This window comes from Magnolia sinica, chromosome 17, assembly GCF_029962835.1.
Source record: "Magnolia sinica isolate HGM2019 chromosome 17, MsV1, whole genome shotgun sequence".
In the NCBI taxonomy this organism is placed as follows: domain Eukaryota; kingdom Viridiplantae; phylum Streptophyta; class Magnoliopsida; order Magnoliales; family Magnoliaceae; genus Magnolia; species Magnolia sinica.
In genome coordinates, this window is record NC_080589.1 from 46,363,967 (window position 1) to 46,380,591 (window position 16,625).

A 16,625-nucleotide genomic window follows, 5' to 3' on the forward strand; every position below is an offset into this window, starting at 1 on the left:
TACATAATTCGATCTTAGGATACAAACAAATTAAAAAATAACAGTTTAACTATTAATAAATATTTAAATCAAGTTCAACCGAAAGGGTTACTTGACATTTTGGGAGAAACTATACATAACTTCCGCCACTTCTGCCATCCTAGGCCGGGTTGGAGTAAGTTCCATTGGCCCCAGGCAACGGATCTTAAGCCGAACATTCACCACCATTCAATAAAGCTTTTCAGAAACAAACCGACCTAAAGAAAGCCAAAACGATACCAAGGTAAAACTACCCATTATGCATGAATCAAAGCTCAATAAACTATCTAAGGGTGAGATCAAAATCATAAGAAATCACAGTCACAATGCCCAACTCCACGTACTCATCAATTGGCCAACCAACTCAAACAATTAAAAGTTAAGGATAATGGTGTAGTATGGTCCATCATCTCAACCAATCAAGAAAGGTGAATCACGACCAATGATAACATGGATTAATCCCGGTAACTACAACTGAATTGGGTCTTGGACGGGGCACAAGGACTCCTACATTGAAACCAATACCAATTGCTGGTGCTGACCCATCCGTCCCACGACCCATACGGTTGTCACGGGTCCAAATACAAGCAATTCACAATCGACAGCATAAACCAGCTCCCCATAAACCCAACCCAAAAAAATAACTCCACATGCCCCCCTTTTAAATTCCCAAAAAAACCTAAGGGGGGTTTAAGAATAAAATAAAAGCGAAAAAGATGCATATATGCATATTTAGGAATCAAATAAGAATAAGTTTCCCTCTAATGGGGCCTAAAAGTATGTATCGTTGACTAAGGGAAACATGGGAAAAATGGTGGATCCATCCATTCATCCAGCCATCCATCCATGCATGCATGTACATACATACAAACATGCATGATCCATCCATCCATCCATGCATGCGTGCACACACACATACACATAGAGACACACATACACACATCCATGATCCATCCATCCATCCATCCAACCATTCATGCATACATGCATACATCTATCCATGATCCATCCATGCATGCATACATATACACACATACAAACATGCATTTCATCACATAACCATGCACCCATACCAAAATTTTTGAAATGATTTTTTTTAATAAACATATTTTTGGCAATATCGATACATTGGAGATATTGTCGAAATATCGCTGATGCATTGGTGATACAAGCAGCACCTGGGATTTGTACAGTCGAAAATATTGGCGATGCATTGGCGATATCGATACATTGGCAATACTTCACAATATATCGCCAATACATAGAATTTCTGATAGTACCGGTGTTATCGTTATCACCAAGCTGGAGATATGGATAATATCGGAGATACTCTCAACAGTGGTTATACATCATCACCTGGTTATACGAATTTCTTCAATTTATTTCAATTTCTAGGGGTGCAAAAATTGGATTTCTGCCAAATGCCACTTCTACAAAGATGGAAATTCAATTTTGTCATTGGTGTTTCCTAAAATTTCATAAGTGGGCTTTAGCTAATGTTTAGACGAGTGAGTTTACCATTTAAAAAGCTCAAGAACACTTAGGTGCAATCAATGTTTTAAATATCGTTATCGCGTAATGTATTGTTATTGTTGGGAAACATGGGAACATTGGGAAATTGTTCAAATGTTTCAATGAAACTTTAGGGATTGTTGTAAAAGACATCAATGCACACTTAGAAATAAAAACATTACAAAGAAAGTGCACATAATAGGGGTTTCCTTTGTATGGAATTTTGTGTTTGGATACAAAGATTGCAACTGATTTGTGGGAAATTGAGATTTTTTTTTCCCTCAATTTTCCACAACTTGACCTATCTCCCCCAAATCTCGAAATCAAAGTTCCAAATCCATAATTTTTCATGGAAAACATGAAGAATCATAGATTTGTAACCATTTGACACTGGTTTAACATGATTTTCAACAAAAACATGGATCGAAAATTGAAATTGCTCACTGGATCAAATAGGTGGGCAGCCGCCTGGCTCGGTGATGGTTCTAGAGATATGGTATGTCGTCCAAGGAAAGCAATGTATGGCCTCAAGAAGGCTCCACAGCTTGGTTCTAGTGTTTCCATGATGTAGTTGTTGGTGCTGGCTTCTCTCAGAGTGAACATGACCCATCTTTGTTTACTTGCAGCACTTCCTATGGCATTGCCATCCTTCTGGTTTATGTGGATGACCTGTTATTGACTGGTAGTGACTCTTCTGGGATAACTGAGTTACAAATGATTCTATGCTCTTCATTTCATATGAAGGATTTGGGCCCCCTCACTTATTTTTTGGGTCTTGAGATCTCTCGATCTGAGCGTGGGATTCTTGTTAGCCAACATAAGTATACCACAAATCTCATTGCTCTTGCGCAATTGACTGATCAAAAGTTTGTTCAGACTCCTATGGGCCTGTAATGTCCTGGTTTGTTGTAGTCAGCTTTAGGTGCTTCTTTTGTCCCAAGTTGTATAGGTGGTTAGTGTCAATCGGGACAACATATATTTAGCCATAATTAGGTCTTCTAATTATGGCATGATTGTGTCAATCGGGATAACATATTTAGCCATAATTAGGTCATCTATTTATGGCATGATTGTATATATCTTGTACAGTTATTGTTTCCTTGTTTGTTAGCCTAGATTGATGTTAATGGCTGCAATTCAGCCTTGTAATTAGCCTAGAGTTTCTATATAAATAGAGGAACCTCACAATGAGGACATTCAATCCAAAATATTTACATAGTATCAGAGCTTTCTATTACCTGTTTTGAGATTTTTGGGTTGGGTTGGGACTAATCTGTTGGTCTTCTCGGCTGTCGATACCTTCAAAGAAAGGGGTAGACAATTCTGGTGGGTTATAAACTGCTGTTCGGTAGTTCTGTTGAGGGTAGGAAGTTTCTTTCTTGCTGGAAACTCTCATTTTGGTCTCCTTTTATTTTGGGCTTGCTGGTTGTAGGGCACCATGTCTACTAGCAACTTGGATTCTTTTGGTGTGTGCTTCACGGGCAAGAATTATTTTGCCTGGGAATTTCAATTTCACCTATGTCTTGGGGAAAGAGTTATGGGGTCACATAGATGGAAGTGATCCAGCTCCTACTGAACTTTCTAAATTGGCTCAGTGGAAAGTGAAAGATGCTAGAGTCATGACATGGATTTTAGGATCTGTTGATCCTCTGATTGTCCTAAATCTGATGCCGTGCAAGATTGCAAGAGATATGTGGGAGTATTTAAAGAAGGTTTACAATCAAGACCACACAGCTAGACGCTTTCAGTTGGAATATGATATCGCCAATTACACTCAGGGCGATCTCTTCATGCCAGATTATTTTTCTGGGTTTCAGAACTTGTGGGGTGAATTTGTTGACATTGTTTATGCTAAGATACCAGCTGTATCTCTCGCTGCTGTTCAGGAGGTTCATGAACAGAGCAAGAGAGATTAATTTCTAATGAAGTTACGGCTGGAATTTGAGGCAACTCACTCCAATTTGATGAATCATGATCCTCCTCCCTCTTTGGATGTGTGCTTTGGGGAATTACTTTGTGAAGAGTAGCGTCTTGCAACACAGGCTACTTTTCAGCAGAATCATATGACTTCTAATGACGTCGCTTATGCAGCTCATGGGAAAGGTAAGGGTAGGGATATGCGGAAGGTCCAATGCTTCAGCTACAAGGAATACGGGCATATCGCTGCTCACTGTGCCAAGAAATCTTGCAATTATTGCAAGAAGCCAGGACGTATTATCAAAGACTGTCCGACTCGTCCCCAGAATCGCCAAACTAATGCCTATCAAGCTGCGGTGGGTACTTCTGCTTCCGCTAATTCCTCTACAGTTGGTGATCCCTTTGTTCTTACTCTTAAAACAATTCAATAGATGATTATTTCAGCCTTTTCTTCAAGGTAACAGTACACTACCATCTTTACCTTGGCTTGTTGATTCTGCTGCGTCTAATCATATGACTAGTTCCTCCAACACTCTTACCAATGTTCGGAATTATCATGGCTCATTGTACATTCAGATTGCTGATGGTAGTCAGTTACCTATTCATGCTGTTGGGGATATTAATTCATTAGTTAAAGAAGTTTTTGTTATCTCGTGAGCTTTCTACTAGTCTCATTTCCCTCGGACAATTGGTTGATAACAACTGTAATGTGGGGTTTTCTCGTGATGGTTGTATTGTGCAGGATCAAGTGTTAGGGAAGATACTCGCAAAGGGGCCTAAAGTTGGACGATTGTTTCCTCTACATTTTTCCATTCCTTCTTGCATTTCTTTGGCTTGTACTACTGTAAACAATAAGGGTGAAGTATGGCACAAACGTTTGGGTCTTCTTAACTCTATTGTTCTATCTCATTTAGTAAACTCTGGTTTGTTGGGTAATAAAGATCAATTTTCCTCTCATCTCTCTTTTGATTGCTCAACATGTAAATTAGGTAAGAGTAAGTCTCTTTCCTTTCCTGCTCATGGTAGTCGTGCTGAAAACTGTTTTGATTTGATCCATAGTGATGTGTGAGGTATTACTCCTGTTATATCTCATGCAAATTATAAATATTTTGTCACGTTCATTTTGATGATTATAGTAGGTATACCTGGATTTATTTTCTTCGTTCTAAATCTGAGGTATTTTCTGTGTTTCAACAATTTGTGGCTTATATTGAACTCAATTCTCTTTAGGCATTAAAGTGTTAAGGTCCGATTTGGGTGGTGAATATATGCCTCATGAATTTCATGCCTTTCTTAAGCAGAAAGGAATTGTTTTTAAGCATTCTTGTCCTTATACACCTCAGCAGAATGGTGTTGCTGAATGTAAGAATCGCCACCTGTTGGAGGTTGTTCGGACGTTATTGCTTGAATCTTCAGTTCCTTCTAAATTTTGGGTGGAAGCCTTATCCACGATAGTTTATTTAATTAATAGATTGCCTTCAAGTGTCTTACATTTTGAAACTCCCTATTATCGTCTTTATCATCAGCATCCCAACTATCTTGATATGCATACCTTTGGTTGTGTTTGTTTTGTTCATTTGCCATCACATGAACGACACAAACTTTCTGCCCAAATCTGTTAAATGCACTTTTATGAGTTATTGTAATTCACACAAAGGTTATGTTTGCTATGATCCATGCTCTAGCAGATTTCATATTTCTCGTCATGTTGTTTTCTTTGAAAATCAGTCTTTCTTTTCTACTCATGTTGCATCCTTACTTGAGATCAATGTTCGTCCTCATTTTGATGACTTGCCTCCTATTCCTGAGCAATTCAAACCTAGATTTGTGTATGAACGCTGACAACCGACTTTTGCCCCTTCCTGAGCCTGACCCGACATCTGAGCTTGTTCAGACTGTTCCTTCTGCGGCTGATCCGGGTTCTGACATTGTTCCTCGTCGGTCTACTAGAGTCTCTCGTCCTCTTGATCGGTATGACTTTTCTCATACATCTCTTCATGCTACTTTGTCCTCTATTTCAATTCCATCATGTTATTCCGAGGCTATTAAGCATGAATGTTGGCGTGAGGCGATGGCCGAAGAACTTCGGGTTCTTCAGGACAATCACACATGGGATGTTGTTCCTTGTCCGGTGAATGTTAAAGCCATTGGTTGTAAATGGGTTTACTCGATTAAACTGCATTCTGATGTTACTTTGGATCACTATAAGGCCCAGTTAGTTGCACTTGGTAACAGACAGGAATATGGGGTGGACTATGAGGAGACCTTTGCTCTAGTCGCCAAGATGACTACAGTGTGAATGGTTATTTCTATTGCAGCGTCCCAAGGTTGGCCACTTCATCAAATAGATGTTAAAAATGCCTTTCTTCATGGTGATCTTAAGGAGGAAATTTACATGGCCCTGCCGCCTGGCTTGACCTCCTCTTCTTTTGATGTATGTAAATTGAAGCGATCTTTGTATGGGTTGAAACAGGCTCCCCGGGCATGGTTTGATATGTTCCGGTCTACCTTGCTTCAGTTTTCCTTTGAGCAAAGTCAATATGACTCCTCTTTGTTTCTTCGTAAGACCTCTGCTGGTATTGTTCTTCTTCTTGTTTACATTGATGATATTGTTATCACCAGGACGGATTCAAACTTGATCACTCATCTACAGCAGCATCTTCAGGCCTCGTTTCATATGAAGGATCTTGGTCCTCTTACATACTTCTTGGGGTTGGAAGTTCACACGGATCCTTCTGGTATCATTCTGAATCAACATAAGTACACACAGGATTTGATTCTTTAGCTGGTCTTTAGGATACTTCTTCTGTGGATACTCCTCTAGAAGTAAACACGAAGTATTGTCGTGAGGAGGGTGATCTCCTGTTTGTTTCTACTCTGTTTCGACAGTTGGTAGGCAGTTTGAACTATTTGACTATTACTCGGCCTGATATTTCATTCGCTGTCCAGCAGGTTAGCCAGTTCATGCAGACTCCACGCCATCTACATTTGGCTGCCGTTCGTCGTATCATCCGATACCTTCAAGGGTCCCTTAGCTGTGGGTTGTTCTTCCCAACCGGCTCTCCTGTTCGCCTTGTTGCATATGGTGATACGGATTGGGCTAGATGTCCTGATACTCGACGGTCTGTCACAGGCTGGCGCATGTTTCTTGGTGATTCCTTGATCTCTTGGAAGAGTAAGAAACATCCTCGTGTTTCTATATCTTCTACTAAATCCGAATACTGTGCTATGTCTGCTGCTTGTTCTGATATTGTCTGGCTTCGTGGGCTTCTGGCTGAGCTTGGTTTTTCCCAGTCTGATCCTACACCTCTCCATGTTGATAATACTAGTGCCATTCAGATTGCTGCTAATCCCTTTTTCCATGAACGAACGAAGCACATTGAGGTGGACTGTCATTCTATTCGGGAAGCCTTAGACACTCGTATCATTTCTCTTCCTCATGTTTCCACTGACCTTCAGATAACTGACGTGTTTACCAAGGCCATGACACGACAGTGCCATCAGTTCCTTGTGGTCAAATTGATGCTTCTTGATCGACCAACATCAATTTGAGGGGGGATGTCAATCGGGACAGCATATATTTAGCCATAATTAGGTCATCTAATTATGGCATGATTGTGTCAATCGGGGTAGCATATTTAGCCATAATTAGGTCATCTATTTATGGCATGATTGTATATATCTTCTTACAGTTACTGATTGTATATATCTTGTACAGTTATTGTTTCCTTGTTTGTTAGCCTAGATTGATGTTAATGGCTGCAATTCAGCCTTGTAATTAGCCTAGAGTTTCTATATAAACAGAGGAACCTCACAATGAGGGCATTCAATCCAAAATATTTACAGTTAGTTTTAGAGCGTTTTGTTTCCTTTGTTTTGTTGTTTTCTTTTGTGCCTTTGTCTCGAGTTGCATGGTTGGTTTTAATAGTTTTTGTTTCCTTTTCTTTTTTTTTTTTGTTTTTTTTTCCTGCTTTGTTTTCTTTTGTGCTAGGGTTGCCTTTGGCTCTCTTTTAATAAAGTTCAATATTCAAAAAAATAAAAATAAAAATGGAGAAGTTGAGTAAAGCCTCTCTAGACATTGGTTCTTTCATCTCATCAGGGTTTGGACCAGCAGGGACAGGGTGGAAAGCTCAAGATATTGTCAAGGAACCTCTTCCCTTGCGCAGGGTTGTGGGTGGTGTGCGCAAGCACAATAATCAAGTCTTCCGGAACAGTAAATGCAATCCTGAAGTGATGTTTCTTTGGGCCAAGAATAACGCTCTTGAATGGGCCAGGGTGGCAAATGTAAACGAGGAGTGGATTGTATCCTTGTTAAGGGCTTGGGGTGCTTTTTCTTGTATCAGTTGCGTCTTTATATTGTGATGATGTCTCGCCATCTTCTCTTTTAATAAAATTCAATGATCCTTAAAAAAAAATCATGATCAAAATTTCTCATTTTGTGTCTTTATCCTGACTGTTGTTTGAATACTTGATAATTCATGCGTTTTTTTAAACCTTGATTCTGGTGCAGGTTGTACAGGGTCATTCGCCTTTCAAAGATCTGGTGAATAGGTATACAAAAAAATTATTATTTTTTAAATCAATTGCCTTCAAGTATTTGAATTAAGATCATAACTGGAAAATAGTTTGATCATCAGAAGGTATTTATGCAGTACTGCAATCTGTTATATCTCTGTCAGGTTGACCAGTGAGCATCAGTTCTATCTACCTATGGAATTGGGAACCGTCTTCACCATTTTATTTTGTTCATAAAAGGTTTTTTCTTGTTGCAGATTTGAGAACGAACTCATTATTGCCACTGGAAAAGGTGAACCCGCTGCGGTGATGTCTGAATATGGATTTAAGTAAGGTTTTAGTCCGGTTATCCCGATTTCATTACTTCCTGATTTTTCAGTGAGATTTTATTGAAAAATATTGCATAATATGTTACTGGCAGGCCTTGAAGTGCATTGTGTCTTGATTTTGACATTTATATGTATTTTGCAGAAAAGTTCTTTCGATCGATGAGTATGCATCCTATTTCAATGACATTGATCCCCTTGCTCAGCATAAGACTTGGGGAAGCAAGCAGGCATTTGATACGAAGGCGATGCACCCGAGATTCAATGTTTTCTCAGAGGAAGTTCAAGCAGCATTTGTTGTTAGTGATCCTGTTGATTGGGGCAGGGACATTCAGGTTTCTGTGTTTCATAACTTGTAAATCCCCTGTTTAATCTCTACTTTTTCTTTTTCTTCGTTTAGCTAGAATTCCATTGCATATGCTGCTAGATTTCAAGTGAATTGGAATCGGGATGTTTACTTATTCAGGTTAGAATTTCAGGAAAAAGATGATGGTATCATTGAACCGTACATTTTCAAATGAAACACTGGTAGTTGATTGTTACACTACACTGATTCTGAAGGTGCTGGAAACATAACAAAACTTATGCAAGTCTGTTGTGCTTAAGAACCTATTATTCCTAGGTAAAATAAAAATAAAAATAGCATGTTCAGGTGAATAGCACTTCACAAGGTACCTGGAATCGGTTTATTTACTTGGAGTAGAATTTCAGAAAAAAAAACAATGACAGTATCATTGAATAGTTCCACTGTAGCTGTTTATTTGGAGTTATGAGCGTGTGGCTCATAATTGCAATTTTCAACTGAAACACTGGTTATTGATTGCTAGACACCACGCAGCTTCTAACTGGGGTGCTGAAAGCATCACAAAATTTACACAAGCCTCAGGTGCATAGGAACCTACTATTCTTAGGTTAGACAAACAATTGATCCAGACTCATGAGTTATCTTCATGAGCAATGTTTTATATATCTGTATCACACCACATGTTGCACCCTTGAGATACGGAAACATAGTGGTATACATGGGAAATATCGCATGTTTCCAGGCAATGTATTCCAGGGAATGTATCATTGTATGAGGAAACATTGGGAAAATGATATAATTTTTCAATGAAACTTCGTGAGATATTAAACGAATCATTATTGCACACTTTCAACTTAAAAATTACAAAAATAACTATGCATAATTATTTTAGAGAAAAACTATAATATTCTAGAAGATTGCGATGCATGGTACACAGGCACTTAGAAATTACTTGGAAATTCCATGTGGCACTTAGAAGTACATGATTTCCATTAATGTCAGCAGAACTTTTTTTTTTTTTTTCCTGAGAGATACGGCTGCTGTTTAGATTATGTGGCAAGAAATTAGGTTATTCCATCACACGTGTGAGGAGAAGGAAACTTTCAAAATTTTGCTAGCATTTTTGGGTGCAAGTCAGGGGTTTTCCCTTCTTCCTATCTTGGTCTTCCGCTTTGTATCGGGAAGCTGGCTACTCATCTTTGGGACAGGGTGATAGAAAGGATTGAGAGGAGACTGACTAGTTGGCAAAGCTGTTTTATCTCCTTGGGAGGTCGCTTTACTCTTATCAAGACGACGTTTTCCAACATGCCCATTTACTTTATGCCCCTTTTCGAATGTCCCACCTCGGTGTTGTCTAGGCTTGAAAAATTGAGGCATGATTTCTAGTGGAAGGGCGCAAATGAAGTCAGAAAATTTCATCTTCTTAAGTGGGATGAGGTGTGCAGACCTGTTAGAGGAGGGGTGGGAATTAGACCTTTGGGGGCAATGAACATGGCGTTGCTAGGAAAGTGGATCTGGAGATTTGGAGTGGAAGAGGGAAGGCTTTGGAGGGAGTTGGTTACTGCTAAATACGACACCCAAGATAGTGGGTGGCTTGTGAGGGGGTCATCGTTGTATAGGGCTTCCACCATTTGGAAAGTAATTGCGGCTACTTAGCACTTGGTTCAGAAGTGTATTTCTTTTGTCATTGGTAATGGGCTTCATATATATATATATATTTTGGGTCGACGTTTGGTGCGGCGACTCAGCGCTTCAAGTCTTATTTCCAAGAATTGCTCCGCTTGCTCCAAATCGCTTTGTCTCTGTTGCGAATTGCTTTTCCATTATCAGTGGAGTGGTGATATGGGCCCTTCCTTGCAGGAGGAATCTGTCGGAAGCTAAGTTTGATGAATATGCCCTTCTGGAAGTCTTGCAGAGGTTCAAGGTTGACGTCCAGGAGCCCAATCTTGACTATCAACTTTAGAGATGATTCCCCAAATGAATCTGGAGGTAGGTGAGAAGCAAAGGAGCCCAGTCTTATTGCTACTTATCTTTAACACAGGCAATAGACCAAGGAGCACCCGAGTCGCTTAGGGGGGTAAAAACACTAAGAGTGGGCACTCTGTGGGGATGATGAATAAACAATTGGTAAGTTCCAAGCCGCTAAGGTTTTTTCTAGGGATATAATTGTGATAGAAGGCCCCAAAACAAATATAGTACATGACCTTACCACCTCAAGAATACACCTAAGAATCTCCTTTGGTAGGGAGGTAGAGTTAAATTGGCAATTGTTATGCTCCCTCCAAATATTCCAAGCAAGAGCCGGGAAACAAAGCTTGCTCAACAAGATGGAAATAGGGTCTATGCAATGTTCTAAAAGGCTATTGATAGCAATAGGGATTGAGGGCAAGTGAGCTATAAGGGAGAATTTTTGAAGAATTCTCTCCCAAACCCCACAGACATAAGGGCACACAAAAAATATGTTGTCAATGGACTTTAAAGGACAAGATCAGAAGAGGCAATGGCCCCCATTAATAATATTATGTGCAATCAACATATCTTTTGTTTTAAGCCTCGCTAGAAAGACCATCCAAGCAGTGATAGAGTGCCCAGGAATGTTTCGCTTGAACCCTACTAGGTCTTTGCCCATTCAACAATTGTATCCAAGTGATGGAAGGCAAGAATTGCAGAATTGAAAGAAAGTTGGCCATTAGGGGAAAGGGTCCAGACAACCTCATCCTCAATCGATACAAGCCTACAACGGCAATTCGTCTAATTTGCAAAAAAAAAAAATCAGTTAGGGCTGGCGAGGATGAGTAGGGTGCAGACCTTTATATAAGGACCCATACCCAGATCTTAAGTGGCTTGCTTCCATAACGATCAGACAAGCTGCAGTAACCAAGCTAAGGGTCATACTAGAAGGACGTAGAAGTACCAATTCCAATCATGAATTTGACATGCCTTTTGGTTGTGTCCCTAATGCTAAGGATATTGTGCCAGGCCCATGATGCATAAGAGGGGATTGCAACATGCCAAATGAATTCATTCTCTAAATGTTTTAGCTAGACCTGATTCCCCTAGAGGTTATCTTTTTTCGTTATAATTCTCCAAAATTGTTTGAGAAGGTATGCTTTTCCAGAAGTTTAAACGGGCAAGATTCCTAGACCTCCCTCACGTTTTGGCCTGCAAATTTGCTCCCAGGAAACTGAGTGAACTTTAGAGTTCCCCCAAAGGAAATTATGAATTCTCATTTTTTTTTTTAAAGGTAACAATACTGGGGATTGAACCCTGGATCACTCACACACACACACACACACACACACACACACACACACACCACACTCTCTACTAGCGCATCCAGTAAGTTAGTAGAACCCTTAAGAAGAAGGAAAGCGTGCGAGCACAAGATGTGGAGATTAGAAATGGTCGACTTTATTAGCTCAAGCCTACCAACAAAAGAGAGGAGGTTTGTCTTCCATCCTCTAAGCTTTCCATTGAGATTATCAATCAAGGATTGGCAATCCCTGATGCAAAGCTTGGAGGAATAGAGGGGAAGACCTAAATACTTGATGGGAAAATCTCCCTCTTCCATGCTAAGGATGGATTTTATCATGGCCTCAGCATGGTAGGATCCAGAAAATATAAGCACACTTTTAATAATTAATCCCGACGATGACTACTGAAGTTGGAGAAAAGGCATTTCAAGTTCATGGCTGATTGCGGGTCCGTGCTAGCAAAGTCTATGGGGTCATCCGCAAAAAGGAGATGAGATATAGTTGGTGGACCCTTCGAGAAGGGGGAGCGAATAAGCCTATTATCACAACATTTGGATATCAAAGCAGAAAACATTCCCCTCCTTATTCTTTACCTGATGCACATGGTTTGTGAATGGTTGCATGCATCTGCAGGGAATAATCTCTCTTTAAAAAGGGCGGGGACACCCTGTCATCATTAAAAAAATCACTCTTTTGATAATCAATCCCGAGGCCTAAATGACTACTGAAGTTGGAGAAAAGGCATTTCAAGTTCATAGCTGATTGCGGGTGCGCGCTAGCAAAGTCTAGGGGGTCATCCGCAAAAAGGAGATGAGATATAGTTGGTGGGCCTTTGAGAAGGGGGAGCGAATAAGCCCATCATCACAATATTTGGATATTAAAGTAGAAAGCATTTCAATAGTAATAGTAAATAGAAAAGGAGAGATAGGGTCTCCTTGGTGAAGCCCCCTATTTATCTTAAAGAACCAACATATTTCCCCATTGACAATAACAGAAAAAGTTGGGTTTAATATGCAAGCAGAGATCCATGAGATCCATCTCTCAGAGAAATTCAGAGCATGAAGGGCCACAAGGATGAAATCTCATCTCAAGGAATCAAAAGATTTTTCGAGGTCTACTTTAATGCACATCCTTGCAGGCCCAGAGTTGAGATGAATTCCATGAAGGAGATCATGGCTAAACAGGTTGTTGTTAGAGATGTTTTTACCAAGAATGAAAGCAGATTGAGGTTGACTAATGATTCTTGTCATAACATCATTCATTCTGTTGACCATTATGCGAGAGATTATCTTGTAAATTTCATCAGTGAGGGAAATTGGTCTCATGATCATTAGGGCTCTTGATTTCCTCACATTTTGGAACCACAACAATAAATGTTGTGTTTACTTGCTTTAGGATCCTTCGCAAGTGAAAAAAATACTAAGGATCGCCCCATTGACATCTTTGCCAGTAATAGGCCAGCAAACTTTAATGAAATGGGCATTAAAACAGTTTGGGCCCAGGGCTTTGTTTGGGTCAGCACATTTGATAGCATTCTCAATTTCTGATATGGCAATAGGTGTACATACCTCCTCGCTTTGCTCAAGAGAGAACTTTTGGAGGTTGTCAAGTAAACCCAAATCAATTCGAGAGCCACTATGTATCGCACCCTTGAGATACAGATACGTATCGGTTATCGCATGGGATATATCGTTTGTATCGCATAATTTATCGCACTTTTTGGGAAACATGGGGAAACATTAAGGAAATGGTTGAAATTTTTAATGAAACTTTGAGGATTGTTAAAAAAGCCTTTAATACACAATTTTAAATCATAACATTTCAAAAAAAATATGTACATAATAAGTTTTCTTTGTCTAGGGTCCTAAGTTATGTGATGTTTAACTGAACTAATGCAACTATATTTAAATTGGATGTATGATATTTATAAATATATCATAGTCATGTATAAAAACATAACTATTTGGAGATATCATTTTAGGCTATGAGAAAAGAATGAGTCAGATCAAAAGCTCGAGTGGACCCCACCACAGAAAACAGTGGAGAGAGTGACGCCCACCATTAAAAATTTCTAAGGACCACAAAAGTTTTCGATCAAGCTGAAATTTATTTTTTCCCTTCTTTCATGTCTGTCTTAACTTATAGACAGGTTGGATTTCAGATAAACATCAGAGTGGACCTTTGGAAGGTTTCAACGGTGGGCGTCCCTCTCCCCACTATTTTCTGTGGTGGGGTCCACTCCAGATTTGGATCTGACTCATTTTTTGTCTCATGCCTTAAAATAATATAGCCAAATGTATGGACGGTGTAGATACACCGCATACATCATGGTGGGCCCTATAGAATACATCATGGTGCATCACTTCAGTAGCCAGTTTGGCTACGCAACTTGTCAGGACGCGGATTGCGTACTACCCCCGCCCATCCTTAGCTTCGAACGGGCGGTTCTGTGGGCGGGCCCACCATGATGTATCTATACATCCAAGTCGTCAATCCCTTTTCTCATATTATTTTAAGGCATGAGCACAAAATTGAGGCAGATCCAACGTTCAAGTGGACCACACCAAATAATAAGCTTGGTTGCATTAAAATGCACAAAGCATTAAATGTCAGTTGCATTAATGCTAGTGGTCAGTGCTCTGTGGGCCCCACCATAATGTATTTGTTTCATGCATTCCGTTCATCCATTTTTACGGATCATTTAAGGGATTGATACAAAAAATTATAGGGATATAAATCGTAGGTGGACCACGCCACAGGAAAACAATAATGATTGGATATCCACCATTAAAATCCTCCTAAGGCCCACTGTACTGTTTATTTGACATCCAATCTGTTGATTGGGTCCTAAAGACCCAGATGAAGGGAAGAAATAAATATCAGGTTGATCCAAAGCTTTTATGGCTCCCAAAACGTTTTTAATGGTCACCGCTCATTCAACACTGTTTCCTGTAATGTGGTCTACTTGAGTTGCGTATATGGTTTAATTTTGGGCTCAACATCTAAAATGATCATTAAAAATGGATGGACGGCGTGGATGGACCACATACATTAAATGTGGGCCCAAGTGAGTTTATTGAGTACCATAAGAGCGTACTGAGTAATGCACCATGCACCGGTTGCATTTTGACGGAAGCGGACTGCGTATTGAGTAACTCAGCGTACTGAGAAAACTCTGTGGGGCCCACCGTCATTCATGCACTGTATCAACTCCGTAAATCCTCTTTATCATATAATTTTAGGGATTTAAACCAAAAATTAATCATATCCAAAGTTTAAGTGGACCACACCACGAAATAGTGTGAATTGAAGTCTACCGTTGAAAAGTTCTTGGGGCCCACAGAAGTTTTAGATCAAGATGATATTTGTGTTTTCCATTCATCTATGTCTGAGTGATCTTATGAACAGTTTGGATGACAAATAAACATCACCGGGGGCCTTAGAAATGTTTCAACGGTGGAAATCAATACTTCCATTGTTTCCTTTGGTATGGTGTACTTGAGATTTTGATATACTTCAGTTTTGGGCTCAACCGCTAAAATGATCTGGAAAAACGTATGGATGGTGTGGATAAATCACATGAATTCACAGTGGGCCCAACAAAGTTTACTCAGGACGACGAGTGTCTGAATAACTCAGTACACGTCTCGATTTCGGTAACCCATCAGCGCGACCCCTTTCACCCATTCGCGCCTCTCTCCTTCCCATTCCCCCTCCTTCACGAACGCATGCCTTCCGAGATTCTGGCGAGGTTTCCTCAATCCGGCGTGATTTCTCGCCGAAATCTCGAAAAAATTTCCACGGACGCTCTCCAATCAGCGAAGAAAGAGAGAAATGGAAGAAAATTGCAAGAAAAAGAGGGAAAGCGTATTTACCTGTCGAATGGCCCACCTCCGATCACCGATCTTCGCTGTAGCCTACAGGTACTCTTCGATTTCTCTCTTTTTTCTTTTTTTCTTTTTTCTGATTCAAAATTTTTTTTTTCCGCGTGATATTGTCGATATATCAAGCGATATCGACGATATATCGGCCGATATCTGGATTTTATTCTCAATTTCTGATATGGCAATAGGTGTACATACCTCCTCGCTTTGCTCAAGAGAGAACTTTTGGAGGTTGTCAAGTAAACCCAAATCAATTCGAGAGCCATTTCCATTACTAGAATTAACGGTGGACTTGAAATGGTTAACCAAAGCACATTGGATTTTATTTTGGTTGGCATAGATAACCCCATCATTTTCATTAATTTCCCAGATTCTGGATGATGCTTCCCTAGCTTTGACTGAGGAATATAAATATTTCGAATTTATTTCCCCCAAATTTAGTTTAGTTTTTCTCGCCTTTTGTGTAAGCATGGACATTTCCAGACTTTGAAGGCGATCGAGCTCCACTTTAGCTAGCTTTTCAATATTAATATTGGTGTCAATATTTTAATATCGATGATATCGGCCGATATATCCAATGATATATCTTGTATCCCACCCATGCGATACAAAATGCACAATGCCGATATATCCCACATGCTTGATTTGGTGAACATTTTCACTTTTCGATCCATTTTTTGTTGAAATTATGTTAAATAAGTTTCAAATGGTTATGAATCCATTGGTTCTTCATGTTTTGCATGAAAAATCATGGAGTTGGAGCTTTGATTTCGATATCCATTAGTTCTTCATGTTCTCTATATTTTTTTTTTCGAAATTTTCCTTCAACCAGTTGTCAATTGAGACTAATTTTGAAGTATTTAGGAGTGTTTGATGAAATGATCATCACATACAC

The 16,625-nt window shown here is 39.7% G+C and overlaps 1 protein-coding gene across 4 annotated transcripts in view; it reads left to right on the forward strand.

Moving 5' to 3' along the window:
* Positions 1–16,625, forward strand: part of LOC131231062 (uncharacterized protein YKR070W) — a 60,031-nt gene that overhangs the window by 26,981 nt on the left and 16,425 nt on the right. For 3 of the 4 annotated variants that reach the window (XM_058227153.1, XM_058227152.1, XM_058227154.1), the window contains 3 exons: positions 7,958–7,998; positions 8,220–8,291; positions 8,434–8,623. In XM_058227153.1, the coding sequence (XP_058083136.1) occupies positions 7,958–7,998; positions 8,220–8,291; positions 8,434–8,623 (303 nt within the window). Of the gene's footprint in view, positions 1–4,189; positions 4,310–7,957; positions 7,999–8,219; positions 8,292–8,433; positions 8,624–16,625 lie in introns of all 4 variants that reach the window. The other variant, XM_058227151.1, reaches the window with a different exon arrangement.